Raw genomic sequence first — 25,799 nt, 5'->3', positions numbered from 1 at the left:
CATCCTCATTTTGTTGCTTTCCCATTTGCCAGCCAGCCTGTTTGTCTTTGGATCTGACCGTCCCCTGCTTCAATTTGAACTGCAAACTTTGCCAAGTTTGACTGAAGTTGAAGTTTCTGTTTCAAGTGGGTCAAGTGTGGCAGTTCTGTTTCACTTGTCTGTGCGTGTGTTCGGGACGTGACCTGTGTCTGTCTGTGAGCGTCTCGGGATGCTGCTTACTCCGAGGCCTGGCGTGGAGTCTAATGCAATCAAACACAATCTGAGGTGATAGCAGCCAAACACAGCTCCCATGTGTCCTATATTTCTGTCTGTCCTCTTCGTCTGCTCATCTCTCCTCACACCCAAACTGGTCCCTGATGTCTCCTAAATTTGGATGATGTCAGTTGCTAGACTTGCACACGCACACACACACACACACACACACACACACACACACACACACACACACACACCATTTCTAAATGCGCTCAGGTCCGAGCAAACAAACACCTTCCTTGTTACCTCTGCAGCGCTCTCTTCATCTCCCGCACACAGAAATACACTGACCTCAACCCCCCACCCCCAACACCCACACCCTCCCTCCAAACAGACCTAGTACATTTTGGGCCTGAGGCAGTTTACGCCAACTTGTTTGCGGGCAGCAGATAGATTGATTGGGGGGGTTGCGGTGAGGTGGGACATTAAAGGTGGGTGCTGCGGGAAAGAGTGTGCGGAGGTGGTGTCGGTGGTGATGTGGGGGTCGTTTGGCGGAGGAAAATTAGAATATGATTAATACCGCAACATTACCCCCAGCCGCAACAGGTAATAACAGCCCCATCCGCTCCCTTTCTCCAGTGCAGCGTGCACACACACACATAATTGACTCATTTATCATTGCCAGTCAGTTGAGGAGAAGAGGGACGAGGGAGGAGATGGAGAGAAGCAGGACGCAGAGTGAGAGAGGAAGGTGGTGGTGACTGAGGAGGAGGGAGGGTAGTGAGGATTAACCTCACCACCCCCACCCCGCCACCCTATAGATTTTATTACACTGGAATTGCCTCTCGGCAGAAGTCACTCACAGCTGGGCTGGGAACTAATGCAACTCCGTATGTGTGTGTGTGTGTGTGTGTGTGTGTTTGCATGGCTTCCAGTGTGTTAATCATGAAAAACTGGGAATATGCTTACAGAATAGCTGTGAACACAAACACACAGAAACTGTCCACCGGCTCAGAGCTAATCAAGCGATTCTCTATATAAATAAATACAACACAATCATGAAACAACGGCCATAATGCAACACTTTCACCATTTTCCCAAAAAAAAAAAACACACAATCACAATAAACTGAAAGGACAAAAAATAGGGAATGCCATGTGAAATCATTCATGAGTGGTCTGATTTGCATTTCCCCTGCGCAGTTACCCATTTCTCCTGAGTGTTTCTCCTGAAAAGTGCAAAACGAAAAAATAAATGATGATGAAATAATGATAATGATAATAAAAAAATGACTCACTTTTTAACCAATTATCATCAACACATTGTTATGTATTGTTTCCCACTTTCTTTTGCTTCGTTTAATAAAGCTGATAACGTCCATCAGAACGCGTGCCTCCTTACTTATTTTAGAGAATTCACAACCGACAACTAAAAGACAATCACTAAATCACCACATTCACTAAATCAGCAAATGAGCAACAGTTAGTCATCCTATGAACCACTAAAGTGCAAACACCTCCATACCCCCGATCTACAAAATAATAAAAGAAAAACAAACATCCATGTAGCCACAAAGTCTTGCAATGCTGCTGAGCAATTTATGGAGCGCTGTGCCAAAAACAAACGTATGCACATATACACGCCTACACCCAAACAGCGTGCAGATGGACAGCTCTTGTGCTTACAAGAAAGACCCCAAGGTCGTACTCAGAAAGCAATAACCATTCCCCAGAAAATGGACTTCAAGGATTGGAATTACTGCGCGAGTGTGTGTTGTCATGATGGGACTGTGGGAGCATAAAAGAGTTGGAGCGGGAGAAGAAAATGAGGGAGAGAGGGGAGGAGAGCGGTGAGCAGGAAGTAGGTATTTCATGTCGAAATGATTGCCTGTAATAATTAGTCTTTGGCTCAGCACCATTTACTGCGAGGGAGGGAGAGATGGTTTCCGAGGATGGAGAGAAAGCAAGATTGAGCGAGCGAACAAGAGAAAAAAGCAAGAAGAAAAAAGAAATGGCGTGTGTGTGTCTGTGCGCACACGTGTGTGCCTGTGTGGCATGGTGGGCTCGGTTCCTCCAATTTTTCACTGGCGGTGACAGGAGATAAGATGATCAGCCGAATGCGCTACAAATCTGCAGCCTGCCAGACTTCAGACAGCTCTGTCAGTGCTGCCCTGCTACTGAGCACACACACACACACACACAGACTCACACACAAATGCTCTTTACGCACGCACACAAGGAAACGCGCAAACTAACCACATAAAGCATGGGAGAAAATGGTGATGTGTGTGAGAACACACTAAACCAGCATATTAACCGAATACACTGCATGTGTCAGGCGCACGGAAACATAACATACACGTGAGCACAGACTGTACATACACCCACACACGTGCACACGTAGCTGCTAAATAAACACAGCGAGGAACACACACACACTCTAATGAGAGCCTACAGACAGTAAAGCATCTAATTCTGCACTTGGAGAAGAAATGTGCCGACTGCTTTTTAAGTCGCCGTGTTTTAAAATTGGGCTTGTGGGTATTGTAAAAATGTCAACGCTTTCCTCCCTAGCATTTGTTTTTCTAAACAATACTTTTCCTTTTCCTTCATTGATTTTTTTATGCTAAAGGAACAAAGGTATTTTCATATTTTCCCTCAATAACACGCTTGTCCATTGCTCCTGCTTACTTGAGGATTTTTTTTTTCAGCTAAGGGGACAAGAGGAGCATTTTATTTTTCTTATGAGTGATCAGATTTGCAGAAATGGGATCTCTGTAAGCTAGTTGATGAATGATGGTAAATGATGAAACAGTAATTGCCAAATTATTTGTTCTTTTCCTGTGATAACAGATATTTTTTTCTGCACACGTTGGGCAAGTGTCGCTAAAGACCATCAAAATATTGACAAAATATTAATTTCTTCCTTCCACAAGCCAGTTATAGGTGTGGTCGAAAAATCTTCTCCCCAGAGGTGAAGAGAGGAGCGTGTGAAATGAGGCAGGACTAGATTTACATTATAAAGCTTTTACCACATTATATATAACATTTAAATCTATTTACATTCAGAAAAGCGTAAACACAGAGGAGTTATTTAATTGTTATATTTCTTGAAAAACTGCAAACATTAGCTGGTGCCAGATTCACAGATGTTTAATTAATTTCGTAGTTAATATAAGCAAATATTTTAGGGATTTGGAAAAATAGATGACCCCCCCCCCCCCCAAAACAAACAAAAAAAACTTGGGTTTTGAGCACTTTTGAATAAAGTGAATAAAGACCAGCTGAGAAGAAATGATGTGTGGACTGATCGTAACAAAAACGGTTTGTCAAATGGTGTCAAGTGCCAAAAGCTGGCAGAGAACTTTTGTCTTTAAATTTTTGTCTCAATTATTTCCTCTTGTAAATCACAGGATAAACACCGAGTTCAGAGTGATAGGAAACAAAGAAAGAACCATCAATTCAGACAAAGTGCTGCAGAAATACAGAATACTAACTAGTAATCCCAGCTTTAAACATACACGCATTATGCACACATGCGCGCGCACACACACACACACACACACACACACACACACACACACACACACACACCGATGGGAGCGACTGCGCCAGTGTAGTGCCTTTACAGTGTCAGGACCATTTAGCCTGCCAGCCTGCAGGTATGTGACTGTTCACTTTACCTCTCATTAACTATTGATCAACCTCCCCTCTCTGCTCTGCCACAAAAACCTCCGGCCTGCGTCCCAGTCTCTGTCTTCAAATACACACACTGTCTCTGAAACGCACAAACATACATACCAGGGACCCACCCAACTTGCCAGTGTACTCTTTCATCATCTCTCAAGGGCAAGTACAAGAGCAAACACACACACACACACACACACACACACACACACACACACACACACACACACACACACACACACACACACAAGCCAGGAACTTGTCACACTGTTACCCTCTATGCCGCTAGGCTTACTGTAAAGGCTGGTCTTTTATAACTGTCTCCAACAAATGCACACAAACAACCACACACTGAATTAAAAAGGGAGAGGTTGCATCACACAAACCAACCCACAAAAAAAAAGAATCACATTAAGAAACCACAAACCCTCAGCCTGCTCTAAAGCAAATATAATTTTATCATTTGGTGAATGACAGTTAAACACAGGATACCCGTTTTATCCAATTATAACTGTAAACACGCACAAACACAACCTATCTATTTACATGCGCTGTAAAGACGTATTCAATTCAGGCCCACACGTGGTGGTGACAGCGTATGTAAGTCGACTTAGTACAGATGCAGCGATTCTGACATTATTGGCCGATACCAACATCTACGGCGTTTTTTGTTTTGTTATTTGTTCTGCCTTTTGTGCCAGTGAACCAAACAAAAACCAACAAATAAATAAATAAAAATTTTAAAATTATGGCTCATCTTTGAAAATCTACCAAGCCAAAAACCAATGCGGCACAAAAGTAAACACTGGCCACTGCCATTGCTAAATGCCATCGTATTTGCAGATTGACTGATGACAGCGAACGCATCACGCATCACCGTATTTGTGCATCTCGACCTTCTAGTAAAGAGCCAACAGGCGTAGTTACATACTTGTGTTTAAGCACAAAGAGGTACAGCAAAAGCTTCTAAAGAAATTAAATACGCTTTATTCGGTGTTCATGCAGCACTGTGTAATATATTGCCTAACAGAGGTATGCAAATGACAGAGTTACTTAATTAGCGCTACTAATTTTTTTAAACTTATCATTTGTGCCTATTAACATAAATGAAACCATGAAAAGATTTCAGTCTGAGCACTGTCTCCATATGTCTTATCTCTGTGTTATGAATTATTGTCCAAACCATTATTGTCCATAACCCAGAGATAATTTGTTGGATAGAGACGGTTTTTGAATTTTTACCTCTCTGCTCCACCTCAGTGGATTTTAAATCAAACAATCAATATGTGATTGAAGTGCAGATTTTCAGCTTTGGTTCAAGGGGTTAAGAAGAATCCTTTAAGATGCTCTGTTGCTGCTTGTTTGTGGGTTTCTCTGCATTCAGTTTTTTTATTTAATAAGTGAAAAGCTGCTCTGTGAGGTTGAGATCAGGCGACTGACTTTGCTATTTGATATTGAAGAATATTCCGTTTCTTTTCCTTGAGAAAGCCGTGGGTTGCTTTTTCGGGATGCTTTGGGTCATTATCCGTTTGCACTGTGAAGCGTTGTCTGATCGGTTTTTGCAGCATTTGGCTGAATCTGAGCAGAGAGTATATTCCTGTGCACTTCATCCTGCTACTTCTACCAGCAGTCACATCATCAATAAACACTAGTGACCCGTTTCCATGCCATAACGCTGCCTGTGCCATGTGTGATGTGTCCGATCATGAGATGTTTGTCTTCTTCTCCATATTTGTTAGTGTTCCCATCGCTCTAATTATGAAATAACAAGTAAACAAACCTCACATGGCTATGAAACTGCTTGTCAGTCAATTGTCCAATTGCTTTTGAGCCTGTGTATAAAAATACACGCGCGCAGCACTGACTGTATGTGCGTCAGTGCCGCTATGTCGTATTTGGGCAGAGATGAGTGGAGGGGCTCTTTAGTGATGAGTGGCAGCATATTAGTGGTGAGTGGAGAGTCTATGTTACTCTGCAGACCACACACACACACACAGAGTTACAATGCAAGCACGTCTGCAGTCACCGAGAACAACGTGTGTGTGCGTTTGTACAGAAAGAAAATTACTGTAATGAGAGCTCTGTGTCAGCAGCTCCTCCCGTCTCCCTTCAGCCTGCTGATTACAGCCTGTTTAGATAGTTAGCACACACACGCGCGTGCACATGTACACACACACACACACACACACACACACACACACACACACACACACACACACACACACACACACACACACACACACGAGCTGACCCAGCAATGACCCTCTAATTAATTAACTCTTCCCTTTCTTTAGGTTGCTTAGAAATCTTTCTCACTCGATCTTACCAACCACGTGCAGCACCTAAAAAAAAAAAAGGGACACATAAATTTAGAAACGCGCCCTTACCACCCACCCATCCATCTATCCGCCCGCCTGCACACACAATGCACAGTTTCAGCTCATCAGCCCAAATCCCTTCCCACCATCTCTTTCCTGCCATCTAATCCGGCATCTATCAGAATCTGGCCACTTTCCCTGTGGCCAAAATACACAACTAAGCCTAGCTATTTCCAGACAACATCTATTTGTGTGTTTTTCATTCATTCATTCATTTATTTATTCATTTTCAGGCACAACAAATACCTATATTGAACATAAAATACACAAAACAAAAAACAAAACTTGTGTGAAGATAATTGGGGAGGCCCGTACATGTGTCTAAGCGTGTTAAGCATATGCATCGGATTGGGAGTCTGTCTGAACGGGTCAGTGTGTTTGTGTCTGTCTCTGTGGGCGTTCAGGTCATGTTTTCCCTGCAGGGTGAATAGTGTACAAGTGGATCTGATTACATGAAGGTGTAGCCTGCAATCAGAAGTGGTTCTGTGGTGCAACCTGTCTGCTGCTGGACTAAACAAGGCCACTGCTAATCATACTGATTGCCACTGTATGCATGTGTGCTCCTTTCAAAAACTGCTGTCAAACTGTTGGGGGGAGGGGGTAACCGAACCAAACAGCTTCCAGGAGTTACTCAATTGTGAGAGGGGCAAGTGGCTTTATTGCGCCACTTGCAATGGTAAAGTATTGCTTCTAATTTTACTGCACGACAGTGGTTTTATGACCTCACAGTGGCATATGACTCAAGCGAGGCTGGCCTGCATATTTTGGTTACTTGGTGATTTTCGTGCACACTAACCCTACTTCCAACATAACTACACATTCAAGGTGGCAGGATTATTTTAAAGGTCTGTTGTACATGACTGCATTAGATTTAGCTTGGTGCACCTAATAACTGCCTACTGAGATTAGCCCGAGTTAACCTTTAGTGTAATAAATTCACAAAGCAGTACATTGTTTTGCTTTACATATGTTACAATGTAAAATTTGGTTAAACAAGTTAAACACCAATTAGATAATTGTGATCCTGGCTTGATTGACTCTTCATTGAATAATTCATTTAAAATAACTTTTTTACTCCTAAAAGATAAGCAGTATAGTTGTTTTTGTTCCTTAAACACAACACGAGCAGCAGCTCAAGTTTATTGCTGTTTGTACGCCAATTATGAGCGAGCCAAACCAGTCAATCCAATTAACAGATTCATCCCCACCTGCCAGATTAAACATGCACCCGACAGATACGTGAGAAGATGTCTGATAACACAAGCTGTTCCACTTGCAGAAACTGTTGCTATTGTTCCAAGCCATGGTTACAGTATTAGTTTTCAGTTGTAGTCATATGCAGTGAATTAATCTGCTCTGATTCTTTGTGCTCTAAACATCCCGCAGGGCTGTTGGGAGAAACCTTGCAGGGTGGTTAAACAATCTTTCCTGGAAACCTGAACCCGTTAAAACAACACGCCGACTTATCGAAACTGGACGACGCAGATAGAATCTCAATCCCGCTCTCGGTCGTGTTCTTAATCACATCATTAATTTATTGTTGATCCTGCTCAGTAGTTCTCAGTACCAGCACTTGCAAGAGGGCGATGCTCCAGGTGCTTTGTAACATGAGGTGTTATGCTAAGCTCCCGCCAGAGGAGTTCATCACCATGAGATTCAGAGGTAACTCGTGTTCAGTGAATGACTGGATCTGTCGCAGGGACAATGCAAATAACGAGGGAGGGGGGCTTGTTGCTGACAGCGATGACAAGGAGATAAACTGCTTCATCCATGCAAACAAACACATCAAAAACATATCATACGGCTTAGACGTGGCCGGCATCATACCTCTAGCATTGCACTGAATAAGTGTGCATATGTGACAAGACTGGAAAACTGGAGTAAAGATATATGTTTTTACTGGTTTGAGGTTAAAACAAACAGCACATGCTGCCTTCTTCTCACTGCTTGCTTTACCATTTATACATCGTTTACTCCAGTCGGTATTCGTAAAAAAAGTCTCATGACTAAAAAAAAATGCTGCACAAACCAGAAGTTAGAGAAACCAAACAGGCATTGCTAAGCCTCTAACCGGCCATGCTAATTACAGATTTTACATTTATCTTCGTCAATGTGACTCTTATGCATCTCCATACAAACTTTATGCTCCGGTTCATAGTCAATAGAAAAAATTAGCAGTATATGCGGAAGCAATCCACTGGAAAGTATGAAATTTGTGTGTTTTCTTTCTCTAGATTTATACTTTCGAGCTTGTGGTGAACAAAACGGACAGTGAAATAAGAACAGCAACACATGCAGGCAGTGGTGTGAACAGGGGTAACAGTAGCCGCAGGGGTTAGAGGGGCTGTGCACGGGGAGGGATGGGTGTACAAAAGAAGTTTGAAGTGGGACAGAAAGGGAGGGAGAGGAGATTCTGGCCAGCTATATCAAAGCAGGATGAGAGGAGAAGAGTTGGGAGGCGGGAATGACCCTGTGAAGGTGTGCCAAGAGAGCAGAGAGAGGGAGAGAGAAAAGAGGGAGAAGGCTGGGACTGCACAGCCAGCCCAAATCCCACATTCAAAGGCATTCTGGGCACATTCCTGCGCATCAAGCACACCATACAGTCAGGCAAAAAGAGTAGATGTCAAAACGTCACATAGCATTATCTTGCATTATTTCAGCCAGATCAAGTGTGTTTGCATGTGTATGGCATGGGCGAGAGAAACAATTCCAGTGTGTCGCCTGGGAATAAAGCTGAGCCTGCCTCAACTTCTGCCACGACACTTTACTGCACAGTCATGTGGCAGCGCTGAAGATGCTAATTCTACTATTTAGCCCTCTGCTTTTCCCACAGATAACAGCATGGATGCTGCTGTGATCCAGAGTTGTAGCTCCTCTAGTAAAATAAATCACCGCAGTCATTTAGTGACTGATAAGCTTTAAACTCATTGATTTAACACCAGGACAACACCTTCGTGTCACCAATACTTTTTTAGCAAATATTGGGGGGGGGGGGGGGGGGGGGGTATATTTAAGTGTTCTTATGCAGGCTATATTTAAAGTGTTGTTTTCAGACTTTATGCAGCTATGATCAGTGTTAAAATCTCATGTAGCTGTTGTCCATTCCAATGTGAAGTTTACAGAGAAGTGATCATGGTGCGACTCAGACATGAAGCTTTCACATGATCATTTAATTTTCACCCTGAATGCCCAGGGCACTGGAAGCAAACAGACTGCAAACAGTACTGAAAACTGCTCCACACCCACCTGTGGTACTGGGTCTGAAGGAACTGAAACTCCTCCTTGATGCGGTCCAAAGTTTCTGGGTAGGTCAGTTTCAGTGACTGGGGTGTCCCCGAAGCTGCAGCCGCCGCTGCCGCTGCAGCTGCCACCACTGACGCAGAGGATCCTGGGGGTGCCTGTAGAGGTGCCTGAAAATACAAGAAATATTTATTAAAAAGATTGTTGGAATTAAATGTCAAAATCGCGTCATTCCCGGTGTCCTTGAGGAATTTGCTACAGTGAATGTTATCAAAGAAGCAATAATCGTGAGCACCGTATCTATTCTCACGTCTGTGAGGAGCTGCTGAATATAGAAATACTGTTATTGCCAGATGTGAGCGGGTCAGCAGAATAGGGCGGAGAGACACAAGAGCTTCTCAGCCAAATGAGCACACTTTGTTTAATTGCAAGTCTGGGTAGAAGAAAAAAGAAATAAAGGGCAAAATAGAGCAGCGGGGGTGCAGAACGGGGGAGGAAAAGGACCCCATCGTGGCCAAAGACCCCTTCCAACCCCTGTGTATAGCCTCTCCTCTCTGCGGGATCCAGAGCAATTAGGAGACTACAACCATAGGGGTAATGCTGCAGGACAGGCAGACAAAAGGGGGCTAAGAGCAGGCCTAGGAGGGTGGTCGGGGCTGTCAGTCCATTTGTCTGTCTGTTTGGCTCTCTCTCAAAATAACAGAGGGAAGAAAAGACAGCCGGTTCACAAGCTTCATGATTGTCATCTAAGATGTTCATTTTTAGCTTCTAGCACTTAAAAAATTATATCGAACTAAAGCATAAGTACTAAAACTTATATTTGGTAGGCCACAGATTTTACTCTACACAGCGCTGCTTAATCGATACATTTAAAATCTGAAACAGCTGACGATGTTTTGCCGTTTTTAAAATCAGGAATTGTACAAACAGACTTGGAACGTTGAATTTCTTGAGCGTTTTCATGATATAAATGCAGATTTCTTCTCTCTTGAAAAGAATAAACCAAAAGTTTGGGCAGTGTTACAATTCCAGCCAGGGCAGATACGACTTGTCTACTAGTGCCACACACATTGTGTTTACCCTGCGGCATTATTTTCTCCTTTGAGGGTAGTAGAAGAGTGCAACTCATTTTTCTCTTATATGCATTCTTAACTGGTAGTCATGTAGCTTTGCTACGTTTTGTCTCGCTGCCTGGAGATTTGCTAGGAAGTACTCAAGTTCCCTGTGCAATGTGGAATATTTATGCTGAATGCAAAGGGAGAAAGCTGTGCTCACACCTGCATTCTGTCAAACCCAAGCATATAGCAGACTGTGTGTTTAAGTTAAACACATGCAGGGTTAAACATTTTTTGCTTGATTCCATTTTTAACGATATACATTTCCCATCCAGTTCTTCCGGAGACTACATTATATATGCTATCCTGTCTTCCAAGCCATCTGGCTGGAATTTCTCCATCACAGCGTGTCCAAAAATAATAAGCTGCCCACCTTGTCATCAAATGACCTAAAAGGTTATTTCTCTAAGCGTGGATTGTGACAATTTTTAATTTGGTTTCAAAAAATAACCCCACAAATCCTGATGTTGTACAAATCAGCAGTGTCTGTGAGGCATTAATGATGTATAATTAAAGGCTTAATTACAACATCGCTCAGCTACAATGCAGCAAAACAGTGTGTAAAAGATGTTAAATAAAAACGTGCGTGTCCACATGTGTGCAGACGCATGAAAGAAAGATACACCAGGAGAGGTTTGCCAGCAGGTGAAACATTATCTGAGGAAAGGAAATTAAATACTGAGGAAAGACGGGGAGTGCAAGGACAGAGAATAGAGATGAAATTGGGAGGAGAATTTAAAGGGGGGAAAAGGTAAGACTGATGAAAAGTAAAAATGGACAGATAAGATGGATGAGACTATTTTTGGAGATACACAGAGAAGAGGTGAATGAGGAAGAATTTTCTAAAAGGAGATTTAAATGGAGAAGAGAAAGGGGGGAGAAATGGAACAAGAAAAAGGAGAAAAGAGAAGAAATGGAAGGAAAAGAAAAATGGCTGATAGAAGAAGGGCTGTGGCCTCATTGTTCCTCTTTCTTTCTAACAAGCTGCTCTCAATCTGTCGGCCAGATCCCCCTCCTAGAGCACAGAAAGCCACACAAACACGTGTGCGCGCACACTCCGTTTTTCCCTTACACACTCAAACCCAGTATTACAAACACTCACCCCCACAAAACACACACATTTTGTCAGTCACACACTCCCCACACACTTCTGATTAAACGCACACACTCCGCTCATTCTCACGCACGCACACAGACACACGCGCGCACACACGGAGAGCAATTACTCTTCACAAGAGGAAAAAAGAACACCAAGGCCATGGCCATTTTATAGGACAGTGGAAGGTGTAAGAAAGAGGGGACTTTTTATCGCTCTCCTTCCTCCTCTACTTCTCTTCAACATATTCTGGACGTTAGAAAAAAATATCCCCCATTTTATCTCATATTCATGTCTTCAAAGGACAGGTGAGAGGAGAGACTGTGCCTTCTTCAAAAAGAGAGGATTTTATCCCCTCCGAAAATAAGGAATCTACCATTCCCCTCTTATGTAAAATGTCAGTCTGTTGGGTTTTTTGTTGTTTTTTTACACTGATGCACATACAGATGTTGCCTGTGAAACACTAAAGCATCCATCCTATCACAGCATAGCGTCTTAACTCCTCTCCCACGAACCAGCGCTCTTAGTCTGTCCAAACCCCTGATCTGGCAAACAGCTGAGCAGGCTTAAAAGTGAGAGGTCAGACCATTAAGCTGACCTGGTAACCTCTGGGAATAGATCTAGGCGGGGAGCCTCACCTGATAATCCCACGGTCAGTTATTCCCTCCCTCCTCTGCCGTGTCCCAGGCTCGAAGGCAAACAAGAGACATGCCGTCTGCCCTTGAACAAAGCTTACATAGGCTGAAAATCACTGTTACACAATTACAGGCTCGACCTTTTTGTGTGTGATACAATTATGAAGTCAGGTTCTGTAATACTGGGCAGGGATTGCGGGAAGTTGGGTGGCAAGGAACACGGAAGGAAAGCTTATCTGTTATGATGAGAGATCATCTGATTACTCAACTGTTCAGTTAAATCATTATGAAACTGCTCATTCTTGTGTAGAGAGAAAAGTTAAAGTTAGAGGTCCAGGACCCTAACTTGCGACCCCATCAGATTAAATGTATATGCGAACACACACAGACATATTCGCCACTAATCTTTGTCAGTACTGAAAAGCCTAGTTCAGTTTCACAGATTTAAACAAGATCTTTCCTGGAAGAGAGCACAGCCATCCATAAAGACAGATATTATTTAACATCAAACACTGCATCCAAAAATCAAACACAGCAGCGTGGCCGTGACAATCCAACAATGCACCCGACAGTGCAAAGACAAGCAAAATTATAAATGTATGAATAAAGGAGAAACTAAGCACCCATTAAAAATCTGATGTAAAGGGACCATTGCCAGTGTGGTGTTTTCTGAATTATATCATTCCTGTTTTTATTTGAGTTACCTCAAATTACACCACGAGCAGCAAACCGCCATGACCTCACATCCTTGCTCGAACCCCCACGCTCTCAAACAAACATGTGCAATCAGACTCACAGATGAGACAACACACCCACACATGACCATTATAAACATTAAATTTTCCACAAGTATTTACAAGCACATATGCACTTCATTGCATTCACACATGACTGCAGCTCCAACGTCAGTATCAGCGGAAACCTGCAAGATGTGTCTTCGTCCTCGCTACTCACGCTGACCTACAGTGATACAAAATTCGCAAATGGAGCGGAAATGAGGCCGTCGCTGTCATGAGGTAGTTGTGTCCACTCTGAAGAATGCTTTTCAGTGTCTTCTTTATAAGGATGCAGGTAATTAGGGAAGGAAGAGATTTCCAGTGGACAAAAACAATAACTTTTTTTTAAACTGTAGTCTTCACCACTAAAAAATGTGTTTTTCCATATGCACAATCCAAGAAAGAAAAAATAAAAGATTTGACTTCCACACTGCAAATCCTGAATAGTGCCTTTGCAAAAGAATGCAACCAACGCCAATATTTACACTGCAGCAAAACATGTTCAACTTAAAAATAAGCCTGCTCACAGTAAAACAAGATTAAGAGTCTCAAATAACACTAGCAGTTAGGTGAGACATTCTCCGCACGACAGCGTCAGCAGTTAGTGGCTATATTTACCATGTCCACATTCATTGTGTGTTAGCGTGATTACATTTTCCAATCAAAAGTTCAACTCTGATTGCAAAAGAAATGATGCTGTAGATGTAAACAAAACAGAAAGAATGGATTTGTAAATCAATAACACAGCATTTTCTTTAAAATGTCACCATTTTATCATAATTGAATATTATGTGCTGATTTGAAAATTTAATGCCAGCAACACGCATCAAAAAAGTTTAAAACGTGGCAAGTTTGTGCAAGGTGGTGCGTGGCCTAGTTTTTTTAAAAAGCTTTTGTCATATTTTTCGTTTCATAATGTGCCAAATTTCTGTGGGTGGCAGATCTGGGCTGCAGGTAAACCAATTTAGCACTCTGACTCATACGAGCCACGGTGTTGTAATAGAAGCAAAACGTGATCTGGCATCATCTTGGCGAAATAGAAAAGACTGTTCCTTCTTGGGGTTTTTTGTTGTCTTTTACCCAAACTTGTGGGTGCAGCTCCAAATTATGTTTTCAGGAGTGTCCCTGAGACCATGTGCGGGCTTCCATTACAGAATCATGCTTTAATGCAGTGCCGTCTGAAGGCCAATAAAAATCACAGAAATTCAGTCTTAGTTTTCAGTCTTCAGCCTTGCATACAGAGATTATTCCAGATACGGTTCCAGATTTAAATCCAAATTCTTTGAAACTTTATGCTGAGCAGCTTAACAGAATCACCTTCCTAATAAAGCCATAATCTTAAACTCAGAAAGACGCTATATTTCATAGAAAATCCCATTTTGAACATTCAATCTGTATTTCGTTACATAGTATCCAGGCTCTTCTGGGTAGTGGGTTGGAAACGAACTATAGCTGAGACGTACTGAAACATCATAAGTAAGAAAGAGAGCATATGGCAATATTCTGACTTAATGCCACTAGAAAAAAGAGTCAGGAGGTCAGGAAAATGATTGAAATCCTTCGTGAGGGGAACAGCAATGTAACAATGTAGTCAATGAATTTGTTTCCACAAATAAAATATATATACAGGAACATAATAACACCAGTGAAAGTCAGCAGGATTCACTGCTGGGGAGGCATAAATGTCAACAAAATTTCATTTTCATCCAGCCAGGACTTAATGAGACATTTCAGGCTGGACCGACACCAAGTGGCGGACCAACCGACTCATCCCTCGAGTCACTCTACTTGCATGACTGAAAAAAAAAAACCCTTGCCAAATATATGTTTAATTGTTTCATCGAATGTCAATTCCTCCGTCTGTCTCCTACAACTGGGAAAATAATTTACTGCTGCCTCCCCTCATATAGCTCATTAGTCAGGCTACTAATTACACCGCTTACCCACAGAGTCGATCAGAGTAAACACCCACCGAGCTCTCTCCTGTTGTGTCTCATCTGAATACCACCAAGGACGCAATGACAATAGGTCTAACCCCGAACAGCATGTCCGAATGCGTATCTGTGTGTCGCCACCCCCACACCTACTCATCTCTGAGGGCCACGAAACGTGTCGATATCCTGTCCTCTCAAAAAAGCTTTTGAAATTAAAGCCTCTCATATGAAATTATTCAGGCATGACTGTCAACATTTGACAGTCATTTGCATTGTTAAAACAGTGTGCAGTGTGGAAGAGAAGTTGCCCCCACACCTCTGGCCCCCCGCCACCTTCCATCGAGTAGGTCTCGGTGCTGGAGAAACCTGCTGGTAATCTCTCAATGACTTCTCTTCTTACAGGGGAGGGGTTGCCAGGCACCTGTTTCATTAGTGCCACACATCTTTCTTTCTCAGTTTTCTTCTCTCCCACCACCACCAGCACCCCCCCACAACCACCTCCTCATTCCCGTCTCCTTCCTCCCGCAAGCCTCGTTATTCAAATTTCCCTGCTGTCAGCCCACATTAGCAAAGCGCCACAGTTTGCCTGTCAGCTGGCTTAATTGCTGGAGGTGCCTTCTTTTATTAGGTAACCCCCTCAGCTCGTTTGTTCCTTCCGCCGAGACACATCGCCACAACAGCTTGTATAAACCTGAAATCCCTTCAGCCTCTTTTCCTTCATTTTCCTCTACCTTTTCTTTCTCTCTCTAATCACTGGCTGAGCAAAGCAGGCGAGCTGCAGATCGATAGCCACGCTCTCACCATAGGACAACACTGGTGATAAAGAGCTAAAAGCATGCTAGGACTACGGAAGTGGGTCTTGCTTTATGCTAGCTCTGAGGGAGGAGAGCCGATGACTCGTCTCTCTGACCTTTTCTTTTCTTTTTCTTTTTTGCATTTTACTCTCACTCTAGATAAAATTAATTCAGTAAGAAATACTCCTTGCTTGGTGTTAGTGGATAATAAGGAGATATACAAGGTGAAAATGCATGCCTCCTTTTGGTCTCAAAAGCAAAACAGTAATTCGAAAATGATGTAGACCTTATGATTGAAGCAACAACAGCAGCAACGCTGAAAATCTAGAGATGAAAAAGCCAGAATTTAAAAACACATGGCGCACCTCCTGCAGCTCTCCCATCTATAATCTAAGCCCCTCCTACCAGACAAGCTGGGGCATAAGCCCTAAAATATTTCTGCTGATTTCTGGCCTCACACTGGATTTGAACCCTAGGCTTCCATCAGGCACATCTTAGCCTTTTTCATTATGTTTGTCTGTTATGCTACTCTAGACTAACTACCAGACCTAAAAAAAACAAAAACAAATGTCCTTAGCAGCTCAAGCTTTACTTAACAAACTGTGAAAAGAGAGACCAAAGGAGATCCAGAACTCTAATTCCTGTTGTCCCTGCTCTTAAAGGTGCTGGGGTGAATTGGCATCAGTGAGGTAATGAGTTAGGCTGAAAAAGAAATGCTTTATATTAATCAGCAATAATGTCACCTTCACAGAAGTCTACGATATTTCCATCTAGGATGTTGTGTTAGATTTGCTAACTGATGTCTGTAATTTCTGGAGAGACCTCAGGTGAGTTTTCTATCAGTGCATCTAACATTAGCCACTACTAAATGGATAATAGACAGTTTTAATCAGACATAATGACTTAAACTAATAGAAACCAACCCCTTCCCCTTAGACCAGGACATTGCTTAGGATAAAATGGCAGGTAGGTAATTATGTTATTGCCCCTAAACTCTGACAATAAAAGAATCAGTAAAACAGATGGTCAAGGAATACCTGACATCTAACTAGCCATCCAATAATCATCACATTTATCTTACATGTCATTAATGTATATTAAATGGTTAGGGTCAGTGTAGGAGGTTTCCTATTTAAATATATTTTAATATTATGTTTCTGATGTTTTTCTTCTTTGTGTTTGTGCGTGTTTGTGCCACTGTGGCTGATCTGAATGAACACTAATGGCCTAAGACAGCCAGACATGCCTGCCATGATCTATGCACTTCTTTCCTATTCTGTTTTTGGCATCGCTTGGACCCTAAAATAATCTGAAAACAGACACTGAATTCTTCCATGCGGTGTTAATGCTATTTTGGAATAGGGATCTAATTTGTGCACATAATTTTACTTTGATTAGCTGGTGAAAAGTTCAGCCCTGGCATGCAGAGCGTTCATTTTCCAAGATGTGCAAGATGTGTGATTGAAAAGTTAATTTCTGATTTGCCTCTTGCACTTTACAACAGTATGTGCGTATATTTTTTTTGAAGGTAAGAGTCATTTCTAGTAGACTATTTGAAGCTCGTGATTACCAAGCACCTCCTGTATTTGAAAGAAGGAAATCGGGAAAGAAGATCTGTTGTAAGAAGCTCTCACGATTCAGGTTATTTTACCTGCTGACTGCCAGATACAACCGCAAAGTCTCTTTCTTAGAATGTGAAAATACATGCAGCATTTTACAGTTACCATTTGGCAACTATACATGTCAGAATACGTGACTGCGTGTTTGTATATTATATGGGTCACTTCCTTCAGAGCACACCAATATCCAGTGATGACAGGTTACTGCCAGCCTAGCATTTCCGAGATTAAACAGTTTGCTGGGTTGAGTGGCCCTTCACTCCGAGGTGCAAACAAGAGCCGCTGATGGCCGTAGACTTCCTTATGACGGCTGCCTCACATGGTACCGTTAAGCTCTGTGGAGAGTTCAAATCAAAAGGGACCGCTGTCCTAAACATCCCACCCAGACCCGCCACAGTCTGCTACTCTCACCCTGGGACGCCTGCCCATACATTAAGATGTGGTTTCTTAGCTCTCACAGGAACACAGTGAAGAGAGGCTGGATGAGAGGGATTGGGTTTACAGTGCAAACCACAGACCCACAGTCTGCCTCCTGCCCTGCCTTCCTGCACTCAGCTATACTACAAGCACAGCTGCTGCTAGTGTGTAATCTTTCTGCATGTGCTGTATGTTTGGGACGGGGGCTCCAATAATGCAGTCTTTCCTACAAGGAAGTATAGGTTGAAATGCTGAAATAGACACAATGGCAAACCCACAAAAATCCAAACGATGTCTTTCTAGTCTCCACCTGCTTGACTGGATTTGTGAAACGTTAATTACAATGGCGTACACACACATTCCCATGAACTTTTCAATACGAGGGACGTGAATGTCAAAACACTGTCAGGGGTGGGGTGCAGGGTGGCATGACTGAGGGATGTAGAGGAGGGTTAGGCAAATGAGCAGGTCTTAATTGATACTTCACACAGCTGGAGGACCAGTGTTTATGTATTTCAGCCTGCTCAAAAGCTCTCCACATAAACTCCACTAAAGCAAATTAAACCCATGCAGCACAGATTTCCTGTCCTAACCTTGCAGAAATCTATCTCAAAACACAAACACCTTGTCATTTTCTCTTTTCGTTTATTTTATTTTTCTTTGAGCCCACGTGCTGTTACTGAGATCGTTTGGCACTAGCAGTTATCTTCTTGAAAAGGGTTTATAGTTTCCAGCATCACATCGGTAAATCAGGGCGATGAATCACTTGATATGATGGGAGGGAAAAAAAGCAAAAGCCGAATTTGTAAAAACAATGAGTGGCACTTGAGAAGGGCAGGCCATTAAGGGAAGGTGACATGCCAAGCTGACTCACTTCCCCCCCTCATGGTTCACGAGGAAAGCAGAAACAAACACACACACTTCATCATCTGGGTCAAGTCCACAATAGTGTGGAGATGGGAGGCTCTGCGTTTCTGGTGGTGGCCACCAAGGACACGAGATTTACACACAAAGGCAGTGGGTAAAGTTGGACGTTGTGTGAGTGGGGCTTTGCCTTACTGACAACAATCTTCCTGACCTTCATAAGACAAAGCCTACACCCAGCGTTACTAACGAAGGCAAAAAATACATGTTCTAGAGAAGAGCCTGCGGAGAATCACACTTTCCATACAAGAGAGTCCCCGGAAATACACACTGAGGACAAAAGACAAGCAATTTTGACTCGCACTTTCTCGTTGAGGTTCAAAAAATGTTTCAATCACACTGAATTTAACTGCTACTCAGTCTGATACAATAATCTCAATAAGCGCGTGGTTACATAGTAGCTAGCTTACTTACCGGTGGTCGGTTCTGGGGAAACATTGTAGCCGCCGACTTGTGAGTCTTTGCGTTTATTTATTTTTTTGTCCCTTTTCCCCCTTTTCGGTGCCCAAAGCTTCGTCGAAAAATACGAGCAGTCGATGTACTATTGTTGGTCTCACAGAGGCATTTGACCGGATTTCAAAGATAATAGCGAAGCTAGCCTCGACTCGCTCATTCCTCGCTTCAAGACTCCTTTGTTCTGGGTTATATCTCCAACCCCACACCGCACCGCGCTCGACGAGTAGTAAGGACGGGGAGAGGAGGAGAGGGAGAAACACCCGGTCCAAGGAAGCTCTCCTCCAAGTCCTCAACTTCACGCTTCCAGCAATTACACTGAGGCAAATTGTTTCCCTCCTCTTCGATAAATATATATATAAATATATATATTCGCCGTCTGTAGCGTAAAACGCCAGAGAAGGAAGGGGGGAAATGTGGTTCGCTTGTGGCTTCGGAGACGGACACACCACCAGCACACTGAATGCAGCCGCAGCCTCTTTTGTCTCGCTCGTTGGCCTGCACTCTTTTCACACAACACTCCCAGTCCCTCACTTCTCTCACTCCCCCTTGCTCTGATCCTCAATGGGACATTACATATGAGTAGCTTTCTTTGAGGAAGGGGGGGCTGGGGGAGAACCTTAAGACACGGTTTGCTTCACAATTATCAGCCTTAAGATTTTCTATTGTTCTTTTAACAGAATGAAATATTGCACATATAGTCTATGCAGGATATAAATAGAGGGCAAATCAGAGCATTTACACAATGCTGTTCTTCAAACAGCCTGATGATATTTGCCAAGAAACCTTAGCATGTGTCTTGTTAGGGATGCACTGTAACCAGCTTTACTCGCATCCAGCGTCGGAAATAAAGACGTATCCGCACAACTGGGAATTTTTTAATTTTATAAAAAAGTCCAAAATGTATTTAGAAAGAAGGGATTCTGAGGAATTGTTCAGTGATTGAATGAAATCTCCACGTGGGGCTCGGCCTCGGCACGGTAAACACTGGTAAAACGAGCCAATGAGTATGGAGAACACCCACGTGGGGTGTGGCGACCGTTTGCCGATTGGAGGGGATAGCTAGCACAATGCTCCACGCGTCAATCAAGCGGGGCTACAACCGCTCCGTCAGGTTAACCCTTTCCTGGCTTCGTCTAGTGACTGAGAAGGCGAGGAGTTGTGTGGTTGCTGTATCAAGACTCAGTGGTTTTCCTTTTTCTCCCCACAAACTCGGCAATGCATTCGAGAAAAAAAACTTACACACCCCTCACCCCGCCTTTCATCCTCGTCAGTGTGGAAATAAATAGACTTTGCACTAATGTTTGCATCATTTTAGTCATTTGTAGATGAGAAAAAAATAAGCTTGACCACAGAGAACTGGCAAAACACATTAAAAGTAAGGCATCTGAAAACCACATAAATGCAACAGTGATGATGGTGCAACACTCACAAGGCTATTCTTTTGACGTGCACTTTGTTGTTACCTGGAAAAGGAGAATTATTCTGGAGGAGAAGGGAGAAATGGTGGAAAAATTGGTATTCTGGTGGCATGACCCCTTTAGCTGGGCTCATAATTAGAGAGATAGATATTGAAAAAGCAATTTCTGACAGTGGAAATCACAACCTGCCAGAGGTGGAGCTGGAAAATATAGATGGGTGTGTGAGAGTGTGTGCGTGTGTCTGTTTGTGTGAGAATATATGTGTGTGTGAGAAAGAGAGAAAAAGGCAGAGGGGGGTAGGGAGGGAGGGAGGAGGAAGAGAATAAAGGATGAAGGACAGCAGGGGGGATGCTGAGAAAGACGAGCCAGTAGGAGGGTTAGGAGATTGAACAAGAGAGAGAGAGAGAGAGAGCACGGGTGATGAAAAAAAATGAGTGTGTGTGTGTGTGTCGCTTGTGCATGTGGGTTTTGCGTGTGCGTGTATGTGTTGAGCAGACAAGTAAGGGAATGAAAAAAGAGAGAAGGGCGAAGGGGAGCAAGTAGGGAGAATAGAGAGGGAAGGAAAGAAAGAAGGGAAGAGAGAGAGAGAAAGAAAGATTTTATTGCCATTTTTTCCCATGAATTTTAATGCACAGCACTGGTCTCCCTCCCGGATTCTGGGATCACATTTATTAGAAAAAAAAAGTCATGAGGAATGCAGTGCTTTGCAGTCTGCTGCTGCACAGGGAGATGTTTCTTGTTGTGTGTGCACGTGCGTGTGCGTGTGTGTTGGGGGCATAGGGAAGAAGGCAGGTGGGAGGGTTCATGGGATGTATGAGGCTATGTTGTGCTGGCGGGGCATAATAATATAGATGATAGAAAATGATAAGTGAAGGACACATATTATTGCTATTGGCAGGTCAGGTGAAGGAGTGCTCTAGGTGTGTGTGTGTGTGTGTGTGTTGGCTGAGCTCCAGTGATTAAACACACTCCGTCCACAGTGCCCTTATACTCAACCGCTCGGAGCAAAGGGACATAAAAAAAAAAGCTCTACAAAAAGGAGAGGAAGCCGTGGTCGCAACGTCACGGGACCTTTCGGTTTTACCTCAATTATGTGAGGTTGTTAAGAGAGGTCTATCAGACTCATGTGTGCCGAGTTTAAGCAAACACATAATGACCGCACACACCTGTCTCGGGGGGGACGGTGGAAAGTTCCCAAGGGAGTAGGGCTGCTTTGCTAAGAAAAGAAAACAGGAGCGAAGGCCAAGACGCTGGTTATGCATAAAGTATCACCGAGCAGCAAAACATCAGGAGGGAGTGGCGATGAAAACAAGTTCGCTTCTCACTATTCTTTAGAGACAGCTTCATTCCTTGTGGTTGCCAGCAGCAATATCAGTGTCAAACTGTGACTGATATTCATACTAAATGATGCCCCAATAACAACGGACAAAGCCTACCGAACAGACATCCTGTTGAGACGATGGACCGTTGTATGTTTTGTTTCCGGCGGGCAGCGTGATGAGAGTGGTTATTGCTGCTTTGCTTGGATCAATAACCTTCACCTGTCTGGATGTTTTCTCCCTAGACATGAGAATTTGTGTTATTATACAGTGATACTGCATCCAGAAATAAAAATGCAAGCTGCTACATGTTCTCAGAAAGTCAAGAAAGGATAGCAGTGACGAAAGGAAAAAGTCTAGATGACCTGACATCACTTCAGAGCACTCAAGCTAATACAGAAAATATAGCCAACTATGTAAAGCATTGACGGTTTCAGAGATAGGCCTTCAAAATACAGGGTGGACCATTTATATGGATACACCGTAATAACATGGGAATGGTTGGTGATATTAAAGTCCTGTTTGTGGCACATTAGTCTATGTGAGGGGGCAAACTCCTCAAGACGGGTGGTGACCATGGTGGCCATTTAGAAGTCGGCCATCTTGGATACAACTTTTGTTTTTTCAATAGGAAGAGGGCCATGTGACACATCAAACTTATTGGTAATGTCACAAGAAAAACAATGGTGTGCTTGGTTTCAACATAACTTTATTCTTTTATGAGTTATTTACAAGTTTCTCTTTGTTCACAGCCATTGACATGTTGAAGAGGTTAACGTGAGGAGCAGATCGAAATTGTGTTGATATCTGGTGAACGCAGTAACCGGGTCATTGCAGCAGATTTCAATGCAAGACACCCTATGAGACCACCCATCTCCCATGCTACAGTCAGCAAACTGCTTGCTAAGTTTCGTGAAACTGGTTCAGTGTTGGATTTGCCAAAATGTGGACGCAAGAAAACTGTCACTAATGAAGAAACATCAGTGGCTGTCCTAGCTTCATTCAGCAAGAGCCCACAGCGTAGCACTCGCCGCATGTCACTGGAGAGTGGCACTAGTCGAACGTCCCTTCGGCGGATATTAGCTACTCACAAATGGCACCCTTACAAACTCCAGCTACTGTAGCATCTCAACGAGGATGACCCAAATCGGCGCACAGAATTTGCAGAATGGGCAAAACAAAAATTGGAACAGGACCCTCAGTTCACGCAGAAGATTTCGTTCAGTGATGAGGCAAACTTTTATGTGAATGGTGAAGTTAACAAACAAAACCACCGCTATTGGTCTGACACTAACCCACATTGGATGGATCCCTCCAAGACTGTTGGACCAACAAAAGTGATGGTTTGGTGTGGTATATGGGGTACAACGACAGTGGGTCCATCCTTCATCAATGCAAACGTCAAGGCCACTGGATATTTGAAATTGCTACATGATGATGTGTTTCCCTCTTTATGCACTGAAGCTGGCACGTTCCCTGAGTTTTTCCAGCAGGATGGTGCACCACCACATTATGGGTGCCAGGTCCGAGCATTCCTAGAAGAACAGTTTTCTGGAAAGTGGATTGGTCATCGTGGGCCAGTTGAATGGCCCCCAAGGTCTCCCGATCTGACCCCCTTAGACTTTTATCTTTGGGGTCATCTGAAGGCAAATGCCTATGGTGTGAAGATACGAGATACATTTTTATTTTGTATTTTCTGTATTTTCCCCACATTTGGGGTTAAAATGTTTGCTATACACTATAAAGCTCTCAAGATGCTTTTGTGACACTTTAACTGTTTTTTTTATTAGACATTATTATTTTTATTGTTTATCCTGTTATTCTATCTATCTATCTATCTATCTATCTATCTATCTATCTATCTATCTATCTATCTATCTATCTATCTATCTATCTATCTATCTATCTATCTATCTATCTATCTATCTATCTATCTATCTATCTATCTATCTATCTATCTATCTATCTATCTGCAGATGTGGATCAGTGAACTTACCACACATACTAGGGCAAGTTGACTGTGAACGCACAATATCCCCCATGTGTTTTGCAGTTTTCGAGTAAGGTCAGGCTTTGAAACCAAATGCACAAGCTGAGGTGTGATCTCTTTTTAAGTTTGAAAAGACACATGAGGGGTACTTCCCAAAGTCTGACCTGCATAGGCTGATCTGCTTAATGTCCTCTTTGGTCATGCTGGGCACAACAGTTGTGGCAGAAACACTAAACTGCTGTGAACCGAATAATTAAACTGAGGTTGCAATGCAATAACTTATCGCCAGTATGGTTGTTTATGGTTTTCATGACCAAAATGAATTAGTGTAACTTACGGAGGCCCATCCATAACACGGACGCTGTGTAACAAGTTAAATTCCACTTTCTTCTAAATGTTCTGAGATCTGAAATTGCTTGATTCAAACATTAAACACGTCTCCATAATGTAGCGGTTTACACATTCACCTAAGCAGAAAAAGATCCCCAGTTTGATCCTGGGTGGAGACACAAATCCCTTTGGGGTCGTGTCAGGAAGGGCATCAATAAAATCTGCCAAATCAAACATGTGGAGCTACCCGCTCTCTGACCTCTTATGAATCAGGGAGTAGCCGAAAGCAGCTTTTAAGCCCTCGAATAAACACCATTGTCCTGTAAGAATGTAGGCAAATAAGAAGAGTTTGTTCATCTCAACTTTCTCCAACACAGCAGCAAAGGGGATGGATGATCTTAGATTAAGGTGCCCTGCGTGGGTCAAACTTTAGGTTTCCCAGCCTCACCCCCTCTCCCTAATTTCATCAGTTCCTTTAGTTTGGTATAGAGAACGGCTCCTGCCTTGCATTGGCTTGAGTGACAGGAAGACAAGGCCACAGTGTTGTCACAATGCCCACCCCCCCGCCCCACTCTCCCTCACCCCTCCCCGCTGCCTTACTTTGACCCCCACCCCCCTACCCTTCTTTCTGTCCCTCATCAGACAAGCTGGGTGTCAGCGCAGAGACGGCCCTGTGATTTATTGGTCTCTACTCCTTTGGGACCCCTCCTCCCCAACACACAATCTCATCCTCTACCTCCTTCTCATCCCCTCCACAACACCCTCCATGTTTCCCATCCCCACCCCCACCCCTGCCCCCAAACCCTCAATCCAACTCCTCCCCTTCTGTCCTCTCCTGCTGTATAGCCCCCCGGGGAAAAGAAGGGGGTAATGACCCACATCAGCAGCAGCTTCACTCTCACACACACACACACACACACACACACACACACACACACACACACACACACCTTCTCTCCTCGTTGCAGGCGGATACAAATAAATACCCTGTGTGACACCCACACATACACACATATGCGCACATAAAACAGCCGCTGACACATTTATGCCCACAGGCATGTGTATCTTAGAACTGAGGAATTCCAGTGTTTCGGCATAACATTGTATCCCTGCTCAAAAGTCTCCCGCAGTCTTTTGCCCACATACCATAATGCTGATGAGATCAATACAGAGCAATCTTTTCCTTTGATATTTGCTAAATTGTTCCATTTGTAAATAGGACGGCATTTTCATCATGACCTGTTGTAGCCTCGGGAAGATGGAATGCACTCCTCTCCTTTTCACTGGCATTTTTTTTCTTTATAAAACAGAACAATGGAGTGATTTGTATGACGGTGAAGCCGAATAAGATCTCCTTTTGACTTTCCAAATGTCTGGTGGTGTAGCTGCTTGCACAATTTGGCCATGAAATCTGAAATGGCATTGTGTACTCAGAGGTAACGATGAGGCAAGGAAGCGTCTTAGAGGGGTTTCCTCA

The 25,799-nt window shown here is 43.2% G+C and overlaps 1 protein-coding gene across 5 annotated transcripts in view; it reads right to left on the bottom strand.

Moving 5' to 3' along the window:
• The window catches only part of tle2a (TLE family member 2, transcriptional corepressor a), a 33,972-nt gene extending 14,210 nt beyond the window's left edge, over window positions 1-19,762 (bottom strand). For all 5 annotated transcript variants that reach the window (XM_085447646.1, XM_085447647.1, XM_085447648.1 and 2 more), the window contains exons 1-2: window positions 19,224-19,762; window positions 9,506-9,669 (exon numbers count right to left, since the gene is read on the bottom strand). In XM_085447646.1, coding sequence (XP_085303772.1) covers window positions 9,506-9,669; window positions 19,224-19,247 — 188 coding nt within the window. In that variant the 5' untranslated portion in view covers window positions 19,248-19,762. The remainder of the gene's footprint in view (window positions 1-9,505; window positions 9,670-19,223) is intronic.
• Between the last annotated feature and the right edge of the window lie 6,037 nt (window positions 19,763-25,799).

This window comes from Copadichromis virginalis, linkage group LG23, assembly GCF_057382275.1.
Source record: "Copadichromis virginalis isolate Kocher_CV1m ecotype Utaka linkage group LG23, C_Virginalis_male_GT1.1, whole genome shotgun sequence".
NCBI classification, from domain to species: domain Eukaryota; kingdom Metazoa; phylum Chordata; class Actinopteri; order Cichliformes; family Cichlidae; genus Copadichromis; species Copadichromis virginalis.
This window is presented reverse-complemented; position numbering and strand designations above follow the sequence as displayed.